At 35.3% G+C, this 15,656-nt stretch overlaps 1 protein-coding gene across 1 annotated transcript in view; it reads left to right on the top strand.

Annotated features, from left to right (window-relative positions):
• The window catches only part of LOC111060123 (serine/threonine-protein kinase tousled-like 2), a 132,671-nt gene extending 118,361 nt beyond the window's left edge, over positions 1–14,310 (top strand). The window contains exons 14-18 of the mRNA XM_039441090.1: positions 589–736; positions 4,389–4,568; positions 6,441–6,623; positions 8,585–8,692; positions 11,830–14,310. Of these exons, the coding sequence (XP_039297024.1) occupies positions 589–736; positions 4,389–4,568; positions 6,441–6,623; positions 8,585–8,692; positions 11,830–12,057 (847 nt within the window). The 3' untranslated portion in view covers positions 12,058–14,310. The remainder of the gene's footprint in view (positions 1–588; positions 737–4,388; positions 4,569–6,440; positions 6,624–8,584; positions 8,693–11,829) is intronic.
• The last annotated feature ends 1,346 nt before the right edge of the window (positions 14,311–15,656 follow it).

Raw genomic sequence — 15,656 nt, 5'->3', positions numbered from 1 at the left:
ATTCATTTAACGAATGGTTATCAAACATAATTTTGTTGGTTATTTATTCTATGGCTATGCTATGATAAACAAACAAACTATCAGCGCAGAGAAGCAAGCAGACTACAATTCAATCGACCAATGAGAGCTATAATAGTTTGAACTGTCACAATTCACCAGACTTCGACTGTGGTGCAGGAACTTGGAACTGGAAGTGGTTTCTGGTACAGAATCTGTCAAAATTCTTCCCATGGGACGCGGAACTTTTTACCTGGTAAATAGTGAATCGGACAATTTACCACATTCTATGTACCCAGAACAGACTCATTCTGTTGTATCTATATAAATCTTCATGTTGGAGTTGGTGATAGGCGACTTTAATGATGATGCATCATATCGTCGATTTTGCTATTCATTCCCTTATCGAGTGTCAAGAAACCATTTTTTTAAAATTAATTTTATTAATATATTCTCTATTATATAAATTTACGACTTTTAAGTCCTGTCTACCACTGAACCTTGATTATCCATGTATATATGTCTGTGTGTTTGATAAATAATGTTTTGTGAAACAATCCTTGTTCAATGTTGTAATTTTGTTACTTTCAGACACGCGATTAGAGAATACAACATCCACAAAGCGCTAGACCATCCCCGAGTGGTGAAACTGTACGATGTATTCGAAATAGACCCCAACTCCTTCTGTACCGTATTAGAGTATTGTGATGGACACGATCTCGACTTCTATCTCAAACAGGTGAGTCACACGTTTCGCATAACTTTGTTTTTTTAATTTTTAACGCCCGGTTACAGTGCTCAACCGACCGTCAGTGCGTATGTACCATCCTGACCATACGCATCCATACATCAGTTTTACACATTCAGAGCTCGACCGACCGTCAGTGCGTATGCACCATCCTGACCATACGCATCCATAAATCAGTTTTACACATTCAGAGCTTGACCGACCGTCAGTGCGTATGCACCATCCTGACCATACATCAGTTTTTCTGACTCACAAAATGGACGCATTTACAGATTGTTTAATTGGAGCTTATTATCTTCGCAAACGAAAGATTAAAAGACGTAGATATCAAGTTCACCCGACGGTCACCCAAAGAGAATTTCAAGGGGAATTCAGTACCATATTTACATCATTGCTTGAGGATGGAGATAAATTTTTTAACTACTTCTGAATGTCCATCAGAAATTTTGATGAGTTATTTCGAGCTTCTATCACCATTGGGAATACTTGCAGTCACTTTAAGCTACGGATCAAATAAATCAAAAAAATATATATAAATAAAAAATCTGGTGTGGCTCACTCACACAACTTTCCTTGCCGTTATGAAAATTGATCACCTGACGCTAGTGTTCCCGCGCATCTCAAGTCTACTATTCAAAGATTTGAGCCAGCTGGTGACAGGGCAATAACGCTGGAGACACACAATCATGAGGTCTGCTATCTCTTCATAGTGAATGATTTAATAGAATCAACAATAATTTGCAATTGAATAATCACATTTTCTCGAATTTAAAGCTTATTTTCAATTTTAGGTGAAAATGTTACTGAACATAATTGTAGAGATTTTCATGCTCAATCTACTCCACTTGATTTTTTTCGTTTCAATTGTATCTGAAGCCTGATAATTGGGAATCTATCTGCATTGATGGGGCAAAGCTCCTGAAATTTTTACAGATATGGGACGGCAGTTGATAGAGCTTATCGATGACTATTTTAGGTATGAATTTGATCAAAGTCGTTGGAGCCGTTTCCGAGAAAATCACGAAAAACCCTGTTTTTGACAACATTTTCGCCGCCATCTTGAATTGCATTTGATCGAAAATGTTCGTGTCCACTTGATTTTTTTGATGTCTACTCCACTTGATTTTTTTCGTTTCAATTGTATCTGAAGCCTGATAATTGGGAATCTATCTGCATTGATGGGGCAAAGCTCCTGAAATTTTTACAGATATGGGACGGCAGTTGATAGAGCTTATCGATGACTATTTTAGGTATGAATTTGATCAAAGTCGTTGGAGCCGTTTCCGAGAAAATCACGAAAAACCCTGTTTTTGACAACATTTTCGCCGCCATCTTGAATTGCATTTGATCGAAAATGTTCGTGTCGGATCCTTATAGTGGAAGGACCTTGAGTTCCAAATTTCAAGTCATTCCGTTAATTGGGAGATGAGATATCGTGCACACAGACGCACATACACTCATACACACACCACACACACACACACACACACACACACACACACACATACAGACCAATACCCAAAAACCAGTTTTTTAGACTCAGGGGACCTTGAAACGTAGAGAAATTGGGGTACCTTAATTTTCTCGGAAAGCAATACTTTCCTTACCTATGGTAATAGGGCAAGGAAAGTAAAAAATTTAGAAATTATTGAAGAAATGTATAGAAAAACTCTGAATTCAAATATGACACTATTAATGGAATTCATCCATTATGCTATTCAATTCAATATCAGCTGATTGTCGGGCAGAGGTGTCAGCACATTGGTTATGTTGCGATCGGGCTACTGATCAGTACAGCTCTGAAAGCTTCTATTTGCTTCAATAGCGCGTCAGTCGACCGATGGAACTAATGCGCACGAGCTCGACCGATGGTATTCGTACGCTTTATAAAACGCATGGTCCTGACCGTGCGCATGCGTGCCGTCAGTTCTGCTCTGTACGGATACATGGAATATCTATGGAAAAGACAAGCGCGACTGACGTACGCACTGACGGTCGGTCAAGCTCTGTAACCGGCCTAAGGCCCGGTTACTCAACAGCCGGTTAAATTTCAACCGTGATTAATTTCACGAGAACCAATAAGAGAAGGCGTTTTTGAAAAGAACCAATAAGAGAAGGCGTTTTTGAAAAGACGGCTTCTCTGATTGGTTCTCGTGGAATTAATCACGGTTAAAATTTAACCGGCTGTTGTGCAACCGGCCTTAGACTATTTACATGTATATTGTGTGACATTTGTAATGTATTTATGATGTGTATTGTTTGATAATAATAATATCGAGTGACCTGGCTGGCTCAGGTCTGGTGTCAGAGTTTTCAGGTCGCAACTGATCAATTTCAGGGCCTCTGACATGACCTAACGACTGCTTTTTAGCATTTTTTATTATTGTTTGATGAAATGTTATGACCTGTCATTGTATTTATAATATGCTATGCATAACATGAAAATTTAATCGAACTGAATTAATTCTAATTGAAGTATATGAAAGCCCATTTATAATTTTGTATAGATCTTATCGTGGATTTATCGTATGAGTGGTTGAAGAATAAACTTATTACAGTTATTTTTACATACAGGATGGAAGGTATCAATCTATCCAAGACTTGAGTGCACCAAGACCACGACACATGACTGCATCATCTTGTTAGAAATTAAAACTACTGCTGTATTAGAATGCTACACTTTCTTTCAAGATGGCAGATTTTGGCGTTAGGATACTAGCCCACCTTCCATTCTGTGGTACATCTGTGATCAGATTTTTTTACTGAACATAAAAAAAACACGATGGAATTGAATCAGTGGCTTTGAACGCAACCATTATTGCAATATTGCCAAATAAAAGTCGATCAACGTTGTCCACAGCTGGTTATAAATGAGAATTGATTTATATGTTTGTAATACACCTGACGAATTGGCAACGTCTATAGGTGCTGGCGTATGTGAAGAGGTACTGAGTGAAAAAGACAGACTAAGAAATTGTCAAAAACCACAGATTTATTGATACTTAGAGAGACCGGTTTCAATTATTACAACTCAATATGAATAATTACCACAATATCAACTTCTCAACTACACAAAAAGTGAAGAGGTACTCATCTGTTTCAATTTCCATCGGACTATTTTCGTGAAGTTGACAATAGTACATGGGCAGCTGTAGGTGAATAGGTTAACTTCCATAAACTATTATTAGCAGTGCTGTAAACTTTAATGATTTACAACTTGAATATTGAAAACACTTATGAAGTGAGAAATGCACTTACTATTGGTAATGACTATCATTTCGACCTGGTGTGGGTCATCATCACACTGTAGAAACTTACTTTGTACACATACATTATGTTTACACATTTGTTTTGTTTTTGAAGGAAATAAACTTGATTATTTCCAATGAAATAAAAACACATTTGTCGTCAAATTCTACAGTTTTATTTGGTACAGGATCATGGTAAATAAAACTGTAAAATTTGACAATATGTGTGTTTTTATTTCATTACGGAACGATTCTACAACGATAGTGACACAGTCGAGTTTTTTATTATTTCAATTTACATATTAGTTTTACCACTTTTTCATGATTTGTATCTCTATTTTTACAACACAAAGCAATTTTTCCACTTTCTCATATTTTTCCCTTAACTTTTGCAGCACAAAACAATAGCGGAACGTGAGGCGCGCTCTATCGTGATGCAGGTGGTCTCGGCTCTCAAGTACCTGAACGAGATCAAGCCACCGGTCATCCATTACGACCTCAAGCCGGGCAACATCCTTCTAACAGAGGGCAACGTGTGTGGCGAAATTAAGATCACCGATTTCGGTCTCAGCAAGGTAATAGAAAATACAATACAATAGAATAGAATGACTCTTATTTCGTGGCTGAGCAAGGTGGTGGAATAGAATCATAGACAAAATAGCATTAGAAGATTTCAAGGTAATTCTTTCAAGAATGACTTTCCTATTAAGAATTTTTCATTTATTGATTTACGAATGACACTAATGCAATAACATTATAGAAGATAAAATAATAAGGTAGTCCTTGTGCTATTTTTGTTCCAAATTTATAGGTGACAAAGTCCAAGATAAGGTTAGAATTTCACGTGTACAATTTTTATAAAATTTATTTTTATAAGAATAGAATAGCAACGTGTGTGGCAAAATTAAGATCACCGATTTCGGCCTCAGCAAGGTGATTACTGTCTATTATTACTGTTTTGGCTGGGTAAAAGTGTTAAGCTGCCCACTGACGGGCAATAATAAATAGAAAAGTAACATTTTTTGTAAATTCGATAACTTGTTTATTTTTGCATAAATCGCAAAAAAACGCATATTAGAACAAAGCCAATGATATACTGAATGTATTTAAAAAAAAACTCCAATGGAAAATTCGAAACCGTTTATGATCTGGAAAGAAAATGGAGTTTAGCACTTCAACAACCCATAACTCGCTTATTAGACCACTTAAAAATTTCAGTTGCCACTTTTTCTCACTCTTGTAATGATCTTAGCAAGTATATTGAAAAAGATTATCCAATTTGAATAAAAGAAGTGTACCGTACAGCATTGACCTGTTTCAGACTATGTGTTACCTTTTCTAAATTTGGGAGAGGAATAGCGCAAGGTTACCTGATTTTTCCTCTCTCTATCATTTCGATTATGAATGTATAAATAAAGAATATGAGAAAGAACCTGTGTAGGGATATAGTAGCATTTATGTAGTTGATACATTTTCGAATATCTCACAGTTGATGGACGTTAGGGCTAATAGCATTTTTACTTTCCTTGCCCTATTACCATAGGTAAGGAAAGTATTGCTTTCCGAAAAAAATTAAGGTACACCAATTTCTAAATTTCTATACGTTTGAAGGTCCCCTGAGTCCAAAAAAGTGTTTTCTGGGTATTGGTTTGTATGTGTGTGTGTGTGTGTGTGTGGTGTGTGTGTGTGTGTGTGTGTATGAGTGTATGTGCGTCTGTGTACACGATATCTCATCTCCCAATTAACGGAATGACTTGAAATTTGGAACTTAAGGTCCTTACAATATACGGATCCGACACGAACAATTTCGATCAGATGCAATTCAAGATGGCGGCTAAAATGGCGAAAATGTTGTCAAAAACAGGGTTTTTCGCGATTTTCTCAAAAACGGCTCCAACGATTTTGATTAAATTCATACCTAAAAGCTCTATCAACTGCCACAAGTCCCATATCTGTAAAAATTTCAGGAGCTCCTCCCCATCTATGCAAAGTTTGATTTTAGATTCCCAATTATCAGGCTTCAGATACAATTTAAACGAAAGATTGAGCATGAAAATCTCTACAATTAGTGTCCAGTAACATTTTCACCTAAAATTGTAAATAAGCTCGAAATTCGAGAAAATGTGATTATCCAATTGCAAACTGTTGATTCTATCAAATCATTCAATATGAAGAGATAGCAGACCTCGTGTGTCTCCAGCGTTATTGTCCTGTCACCACCTGGCTCAAATCTTTGAATAGTAGACTTGAGATGCGCGGGAACACTAGCGTCAGGTGATCAATTTTCATAACGGCAAGGAATGTTGTGTGAGTGCGCCACACCAGATTTTTGTACGATACATTTGCGAATATGCTCTTTTTTTAGTACTTTATTTATAAATGTTTTCACATCAGTGTTGTTTGTTACATGAATAAAATGAATGAATGAATGAATGAATGTGACACAGGTGATGGACGAGGAAAACTACAATCCAGACCACGGCATGGACCTGACGTCACAGGGAGCTGGCACCTACTGGTATCTGCCGCCCGAGTGCTTTGTGGTGGGCAAGTCGCCGCCAAAGATATCCAGCAAGGTCGATGTGTGGAGTGTCGGCGTCATATTCTATCAGTGTCTCTATGGCAAGAAGGTCAGTGACCCTACTTTTGAAACACACCTTGTATTGCAATTCGATTTTAATCACAGTCGAATATTCTATCTGGCAAGAAAGCTGGTTGACAACTGTAGACTATTTGCATTTGAATAGAGGGATTCAAGATTTCTCAGATTTATTGGCCCATATGAATAAAACCAGAGCAAATGCTCATGAGCAAGAGCATGGAGCATAAGGTTTTGCTCATGAGCAAGAGGTAGAAGCAAAAGCATTTGCTTATTTTTATATGAATAAGCTTTACCTTATACTCTTACCTTATGCTGCTGAACTCTGGAGCAAATGCTCACGTATTTAAAGATTTTTCATCAGCTGATTCGCTTTTGTAGCCTTACTTTGTTTTTATAGCTCACGGAAGCGCTAAATATGCAAGTAGGAGGCACCGCTTGTGTTTGCGTCGTCTGCTCTGTTTTCTATTTATGAATAGATTTTTAGGTTAGTTGAGTTTAGAATTTTGAAATAATAGCGTGAAAATATGTCATCTCTATAATAATCTTCAGCATATTCTTATAATATCAATAGCCTTCTTATAATCGTCTACACTCTCATCTTCTTAAATGCTTATTTCCTGTTTTGTAATGGATATCTTTATATCAGGTAGCTATGTTTTGTATTTATTCTTTTGTAGGAATAATGGTGATAATCATCATGGTTGAATCTAAAAAGAGTTTTATAGTTCTCAACTATTGGTTGTGATCGTATCTGGTATAGTTTCCTCTTCCTCATACGAATTAGTTGAGTCATTTTACTTTGAGCAAAAGGTGATAAGCTGCTCTAGACTAGACTCACCCTTTTTGAAGCATTTGCTTCAAAAGTTGAACAAATGCTCTAGTTTATTCATACAATTTTGAGTATAAGCTTTTACTTTTGAGCAAATGCTCAAACTATTTTTTTGACTAGTCCTTTCTCCTTCTACTGTAAATGATTGAAGAAGATAATTTCATATTTTTTTAATAAATCTTGAGTTGTGACATTTTCATTGATTGTTTTTCCATTGATTATTATCATTTATGTTAGAGATAAAGTTGAATGCTTTAAAGTTATTTGTTTTAATACATTATAGTATCTTACGTCACATGGACGGGAAGGGGCCTTTTGCAGGCGAGAATGATGTTTCTAGCCGAGACTAGAATTTCATTCCAGCACTGCAAAAGACATTCACGTCCAAGCAACGTACAATATTTTTTGTCATAATAGTCTAAAGAAGAATAATTGAGAAATAGAAAAACATTACCTGCTTGTACTGACGTTACTACATGCATTCTATAATCATAACCTAGTTCACAAATTCTGAATCAGGAATCTTGTTGAACTTGACAAAACGTCCACCTGGAGCAAAGCCCTTAAATATGCATAAACTCACATGCAGCGCTAGTGTCGTACTTGGAATTGAAATCGGCCATTGAGGGGGCAACCTATACGATTATTACATACCAATGCCTTTGTAATCTATAACATTTCTGATATATAGATATAATATCTCGTGCTAAAATACCCCAATGGCGGCCTTCAATTTCAAGTAAGAACTATCATTGGGAAGGCATAGGCATTGTGGGTCTATATCTCTTTAAGGTCTTTGACCTGGAGCGCTGAAGGTGTTTTTTTTTGTAGCAGTTTTGCTGCTCCTATTTCGGAACTAGGAAACATACTCGACTGTAAAGAAAACATATGGTTTCATTACAGTAGTGTATACTGTTATGAGAATCATATGTTTATTATTTGTTCTGCAAACAGTTTTTTACCGGCTTGATTTCATGCATGGAAAACAGCTGAAAATGACTATGACAAAAATGATTAAAGAATATAATTTTATATTTTTTCAATAAATCTTGAGTTGTGACATTTCATTGATTGTTGTTTTCCATTGATTATCATTTATGTTAGAGATAAAGTTGAATGCTTCCAAGTTATTTGTATTAATACATTGAATTGTTTTGCAGCCGTTTGGCCACAACCAATCACAAGCGACCATACTGGAAGAGAACACAATTCTGAAGGCAACCGAAGTGCAGTTTGCTGCCAAGCCTACTGTCAGCAACGAGGCAAAGGTGAGATTAGGTGGTTCGGATCCCACATTAAATATTATCATAGAGAAACGATAGCATAAGTAGATACTATCTTTCCTCTATGGTACCTAATATGTAGCCTACATGTTCATCAAAATTTGCTAACAGGTAACTTAATGTGTACCATAGAGAAACAATAGCGTAAGTAGATATCCCATGGTATAGGGAATTTATGTCGCAACTTTTACTGTTATCTCAAGCCGATTACTGTCAATTTTTACTGTTTTGTTGGGGTGAGAGTGGTACAATTTGAGAGACTACCAGCGTCACACAGCTGCATGGGAAAGAACTACGTGGACTATCGGCTTGGGATAACAGTAAAAGTTGCGACATAAACGCCCTATACTATGGGATATCTACTTATGCTATCGTTTCTCTATGATATTATCTTATGTATTTCATGCATTTCTATAGGGCTACTTCAACATTTTTCATCTCTTCCAAAAAAAAAATGGAAGGTTACTAGTAATTCTATTGAAAAAACTCAACTTTTGTGATGAATGATCAGTTTTTTATCCCCACTATAATATGTTAAATGACTTTGGGTTTTGTACAGGGAAGATTGGATATGTTGTTTGATGCATCAGTACATCTGAACTACTGAACTGATAAAGTTCTGAAATTACTAGAGATGGTTATAGGGAATTTCTATCTTCTTCTTCTGTCTTCTTCTTCTTCCTCTTCTTCTTCTTATTCTTTTTCTATTTTCTTCTTCGTCTTCTTCCTCTACTTTTACTCTTCTTCTATTTCTACTTCTTGCTCTTCTTCTTTTTCTTCTACTTTTACTCTTCTTCTACTTCTTCTTGTTCTTCTTCTTCTATCTTCTTTCTTCTTCTTCTTCTTCTTCTTCTTCTCTTCTTCTTCTTCTTCTTCTTACAATCAAGGATTAGTCTATAGCCTGTTCCGACTCACATTCAGCTGCTATTTACGATTTTTTATGGGCAATAATATTTTATTCAAAAATCCTATTCGAAGGTCAATATGAAATGTATATTATTCCATCTTTTGCGTGGTCTGCCAACCTCTCTCTTGCCTAATGACTGTTAATTGTACTTCGGTCCCGGCTGAAGTATGACAGTCGTAAGGCCCATTGACGGCTTAAATTATATATTCAGGCGGTGGGACCTTCCCGCAAGGGACTCCCCACCAACAAAAGCCATACAAATTCACTTTATTGAAAATGTTCAAAGGAAACCTCTCAGCAGGCATTCTCTTGACATGCTCCTTCGATTTATTATTTTTTTTTTTTATACAATTACAAATCATATGAATATGATCGGGATAGAACAACAGGCATAGCCCAAAACTATTCTGTTCCCAAATTTTGATAAATAATAAAATGTCCGAAAAAATAGGTTATGTTCTTACTGAGGAAAGTTAAAGTTCAAAGTTCTGTCCAAAAATATATACCGATACTGCGCCACTCTCTCATTTAGACTGAAGTTATTTAACTCACTTCTAATACCCTCATCCTGATTTTTATCCATAAATTAATTCTACTTTGTATTATTGAAACAAATTTAAGCAATTTGCCAGACATAGCCCATGTAACAGATAAGTCCCATTGTCAATAAGCTAAGTGTATTGATGGTGCAGGGCCGCTAATGTGTCTGTTTCTGGATCTGTAGGGACAGAATAGGTACAGAATGGAAACTAGTAATCAAACGCCTATCTAACCAATGCTTTTTACATGACGCAAATACTAGACACGTCACGTGACCTTAGGAAGTTCCAATCCTGGTCTTCTGATTGGCTCGTGGCAGTGAACGAGACCCAATTGATCCGGATCATTAAAGTGATCCGAACCTACCATCAATACTATTACAATGCGGCGCTTCCTAACAAGATGGCGGATTTTTGTATCAGGCTACTAGCCTGTAGGTCTCTGATTTGATCCCAGCCTAGGTCAATGTTTTTGAATTTTGAATGTCAATGATGATTATAAAAATATTCATATAATTTTATCATTTTTACTCATTGTGGAGGACAGGTTACACCTGATGTATGTTATAAAACTTACTGTGAATTTGAGTTTCCATTTGAAGGTTTGTTTAAATAAATAAGCTTTATTCTTTATTGATTGATATAATAAGTATACATCAATAAGCTAATATTTAATTGGTCATAAATATTTCCAGAATACTTGGACCATGTCAGACAACCATAGACAATAAAAGGTTTACAATTTTTTTTAACTATTAGTAAAATATACTGATTATTAGGATGTACAGTAACACTCAACTGCAGTCAATCTCAAAATATTCATGAACAGTGTCATAGCCACCTCTAATACAAGGCCCCGGCCTACAATATTGCAACATCGCATCTTAGGCCTAGAAACTAATACATGATTGGTGAAAAAGATCAGCTGGTATTTTTTAAAATCGTTTTCATAAATCTTTCAAAACCCACTTAAATTGGCTGAGTGGCAACTGTTTGAAATGGTAGGAAGTGTGATTTAACAGATGAATAAATGAGATTTTGTATGGGTGTACTGCTGAACTCATAGTTTTTTACTGTTTCTGGTATTGAAGTGATGAAAGTTATGGTTTTTGTAATACCTGTCTAAATTACTATGAACATAACATAAAACATAAAGAACATATTGTATGGTCAATATCCTAAGGCTAACAAAAAGTGGCTCCCAGTGAGTATTATATGGCACCTTAGAGAAACAATAGCGTAAGTATACATCCCATGGTATAGGACGTTTATGTCACAACTTTTACTGTTACCTCAGGCCAATTACTGTTGATTATTATCGAATTTTACTGTTTTGTTGGGGTGAGAGTGTATGAACGGCACAATATGAGAGACTATTAGCGTCACGGGAAAGGATTACATGAACTATCGGCTTAAGATAACAGTAAAAGTTGCAACATAAATGCCCTATACCATGGGATATCTACTTATGCTATTGTTTCTCTATAATGGCACATTGGAAATTATTCTTACAGCTTTTTTTTTGAGAATAAAGATTTATCTGGCTTCAATGAACTACTCATATGTTCTCAGTTGAACATGCTTTGGTGAACCAATTATAGTAGATCCACTTCAAAGGGTCAGTGTCGTTTGAATGTTGTTGAAAACATGAACACTATTTTAAAATTTCTGTCTAGGGCTTCATCCGGTGTTGTCTAGCCTACCGCAAAGAGGACCGCATTGATGTGTTTGCACTGTCACGTCACGAGTACCTCCAGCCACCAATGCCCAAACATGGCCGTCAGGCTAGCAACCAGCAACAACAACATCACCAACAACAAGCACAACAACAGGCGGCCCAACAACAGAACACACCGTTCAGCACCGGAATGTTTGCTGGCATGAATGCATCCTCCTCATCGTAGTCCTTGTCATCGGGCGGTGTTCAAGCAGCGATGACGTCATCAAGGCGCCACCAACACCATCAGGAAGATGTAACCGTTGTTGTTACATCGGCGTTGATGACGTCAGTTGGTCCCCCGGGTCGGATTGTGTCCACTGTTGGCCCTCCGGGCCGGACTCTGTCATCAGTTGGTGGACCTCAGACCCGGATCTCAACACAGGTTGGCCGGATCTCGACGCCGGCACCTCCAAGCCGGACCACTGCTGGAGCATCGCCCCACATGACTACCATTACGTCATCAGCTGGTGCTCATGTGACGTCACGCATGATGACAACAACTGCAGCGTCAGCTACACCGAAGCGTGTCACACGTGGACGCCGCAGCACGACCTCAAAGAAGGACACAATTGTTGTCAAGTTTGCTGCCAACAATGTGAATTAGGTGGGAAGGAAGTTGTTTTGGGATGCCCCTTGTAAACTGCAGCAAACTATGTGAAATGGGATGCTCCTTGATATTATGACAGGAAAGGGGGGGTGATTTTAGCAGGAAATGACATTCAGGATGTGAAGATTGCTTTGAATTTTATTGTTGAGTATAATCCAAGTGGGTTATTCTGTGCATGAATTGGAAAGTGCATAGTTTGGGAAATTGGGATATGCTCTCATGTTTGTTGAAATGTAAGTAAGTTGTGGTGAACCAATCTAGTCCCAAAGACAATGATTTGGGTGGGATAAGTGTGCTATTGTTAATATTGTGATTGCATTCTAGGTAGATACATTTTGGATGCACCTAGTATTTGGGGAGGGGGGATAATTTTTGATTACGCTTTGTGAGCTGAAGTGTTTTGTGATTTGTGATGGAGTTTGGACTAATAATTGAAATTTGAAAGTAGTGTTGTTATGAAAGAATTGAATAATAAAGGCCAACTCAATTGGGACATAACTTTTGAGATGCACCTTGTATGAATTGAAGAGTTCAGGTAACTCGTTTTAGATAGAATACGCTTTTCTTTTTTTGAACTGAATTTAGCTAACTGTGCACTATTTTTAGTGCTTCATTATATGGTGTTACAATAATATTGGAGAATTTGCTGATTCTTGTTTGTTCTAAAACTTGATACAGAATTAATTTCTGTATTTTGTTTATTCGAACCTTACTTATGAAACATGCCTCATAAATATTAGAAACAATGTTGTTTTGACTGCCTTCAGTTGAAACAGCACTGACTGACATATAAAAATAGGTAGATTGAATGGGATGAAACGTTGGCAAAAGATGTGTTTGGAAAAATTTAACCAAATTAAGTCTGCGATATTGTTTGAATGAACGAACTTTACAAGAGTTGAACTAAAAATTTAAGAAAGAATTTGTTGACAGACTGCAAGATACAAATTGTAGGTTTGTATCAAGATTTCTGGAGATACAAAAGTGAGTTTTGAATTGAAATTGAGTTAAGTGAAACTTTCAACATTGGTTGGAGGCATTGATATTATTAATAAACTAAGCTGACAGAAATTAATATCACTATTGACTCTCCAGGATACAAAACTTGGGTTTCTTGTATCTTGTATTGATACAGAATTGAGTTTTATGGCTGGATTCTGTGGATACAAACTGGGTTTTGTAGCTTTTCTTGATACAGAACTCAGTTTTGTATCTAGTTTTCGTGGATACTATCCGAGTTTTGTATCTTATTTCTGATACAGAATAGAATTATGTATCTTGCTTTCTGTATGAGTTCCTTGAGCTTAGAAAAAATGAGGTTCCTCGGATTGGGATAAATTTGACTAGACTGAGCCCTGTAACGTCTTTTGTATTCTATCGATTAATTTAAGACTTGTTTTGGTCGGATAATTTTTAGGTAATAATTAATGGTTTCCAGTAAACAATTTCGACAAAATATTAATATTTAGTGAATCTTTGGCAAATGTTAGGTAACTTGTGACAATTTGACTCACTCTTTTGGTCTTGAATTGATTTTTTTGAAATTTTAGTCTAAGAACTGGTTTATTTTTAGTAAATAACTTGAGGGAAAAATTATTATTCCAATAGAAAAAACTCTTAATTTATTAATAACTGAAGCTAATATTGAAAGTCAAATATTGAGATAAATTTTGCATGTTAAAATGATAAAAATGGAAGTTATTGGTTTGTTTAAAACAGTTCATTGAATTGTTTTGAAGTTTAGGTTTATGAAATAATTCTTCACTGAAACTTTTTTAAATTAGTAATAATTGACTAAACTGATTACTCTTGGCCAGTTTTCTAGAAAATTACATTACTTCTATCATCCCTAATTAAAAATTCTCTAATTATAAGTATTTTATAAATGTTTCATAATATGATTTAAAAAAAGAACTTGATTCCCTTCATAAAAGTGGTAAAAACTATGACCTTCTTTACACACTTTATACTGTTTATCAATTTAGCAGAATGATTAATAATATTCTACTTTTCAAATCTTAAACATATGTATTCAATTATTAATATTTATAATTCATGAAATATTTTTTTTTGTTTCATAAGTCTTCCTCGTTGCAGTAATAATCCTACTTATTCATTTTTATTCTACATTCATATAATATTGTTGGTTATGTTTGAAAACAATTTGTTGATATTTTTTTTCATTTCTGTTTTCCTGAAAATATCATTTGTTTTCCCACTAATTTAGTCAATTTAAACATGATATCCTAGTAATTCTTATTAAATATTTTTTGTAGGCTCTTCTTTATTGTTGAAATTTCAAGTGCAAACTGACAACTAACAGTCAAATGTTTGGTCGAAAATTGAAATATTTTTGAAGTAATTGAAATTCATTAGGATAGGAAACAAACTATTGAGTTTTTTTTAATTTTAATCTATTATTCGGGGCTTCCAACAGTTGATTTAATATATTTTTCTTGCTCAAAAAGTTTGTAAAATTTTCAATGATTTCGATTTTGATTGTTTCAGCCCATGATTGAATTTTTTGTAGAAAATAATTTATTTATTTGTGAGTATTGAAATCCTGACAAACATTACTGTATAATCAACTTTTCACAGCCCAAAATTTCTTGTATTCTAGTCATCTATTATAACTTTTTCGAATTTCCCAACAATTTTTCTTTTACTCTCCTTAAGTATGATAATAAATTGTTCATACTAAAATGAAAAATAATGATTTAACTCTTCAACGATTGCATATTGATATTCCCCTATAAAATATAGTGAATCCCTTATTTTTTCTATTGATTCAATAAGGTTTTTTTGAAATTATTATTTTTATTTCAAAATTGAAGCCCTTCAAAGTATTGCTTCGAACTTTCAGTGTACCTATACATTCTTTATTCTTTATTCATTCATAAAATAAATACATCATCGAAATGATAGGGAGAGGAAAAATAAGGTAATCTTGTGTTATTCGTTTTTTCAAATGTTCTGTTTGTACTCACAATTTAATTAGTTTAATTTTTTCTCTCCCTCTTTATTTTTTCTTTGTCTTTCTCCAGCAAAGGGAGCAGAAACCTCGTATATCTTGGAAAAATATAATTTTTTCGAAAGTAGCAATATTTTGAAAGTAGAAAAATTCTTAGGCCCGTTTGCACAACAGCCGGTTAAATTTTAACCGTGATTAATTTCAC

This window comes from Nilaparvata lugens, chromosome 14, assembly GCF_014356525.2.
Source record: "Nilaparvata lugens isolate BPH chromosome 14, ASM1435652v1, whole genome shotgun sequence".
Taxonomy (NCBI): domain Eukaryota; kingdom Metazoa; phylum Arthropoda; class Insecta; order Hemiptera; family Delphacidae; genus Nilaparvata; species Nilaparvata lugens.
The sequence above is the reverse complement of the archived record's forward strand: the minus strand, read 5'-3'. Positions and strand labels throughout refer to the sequence as shown.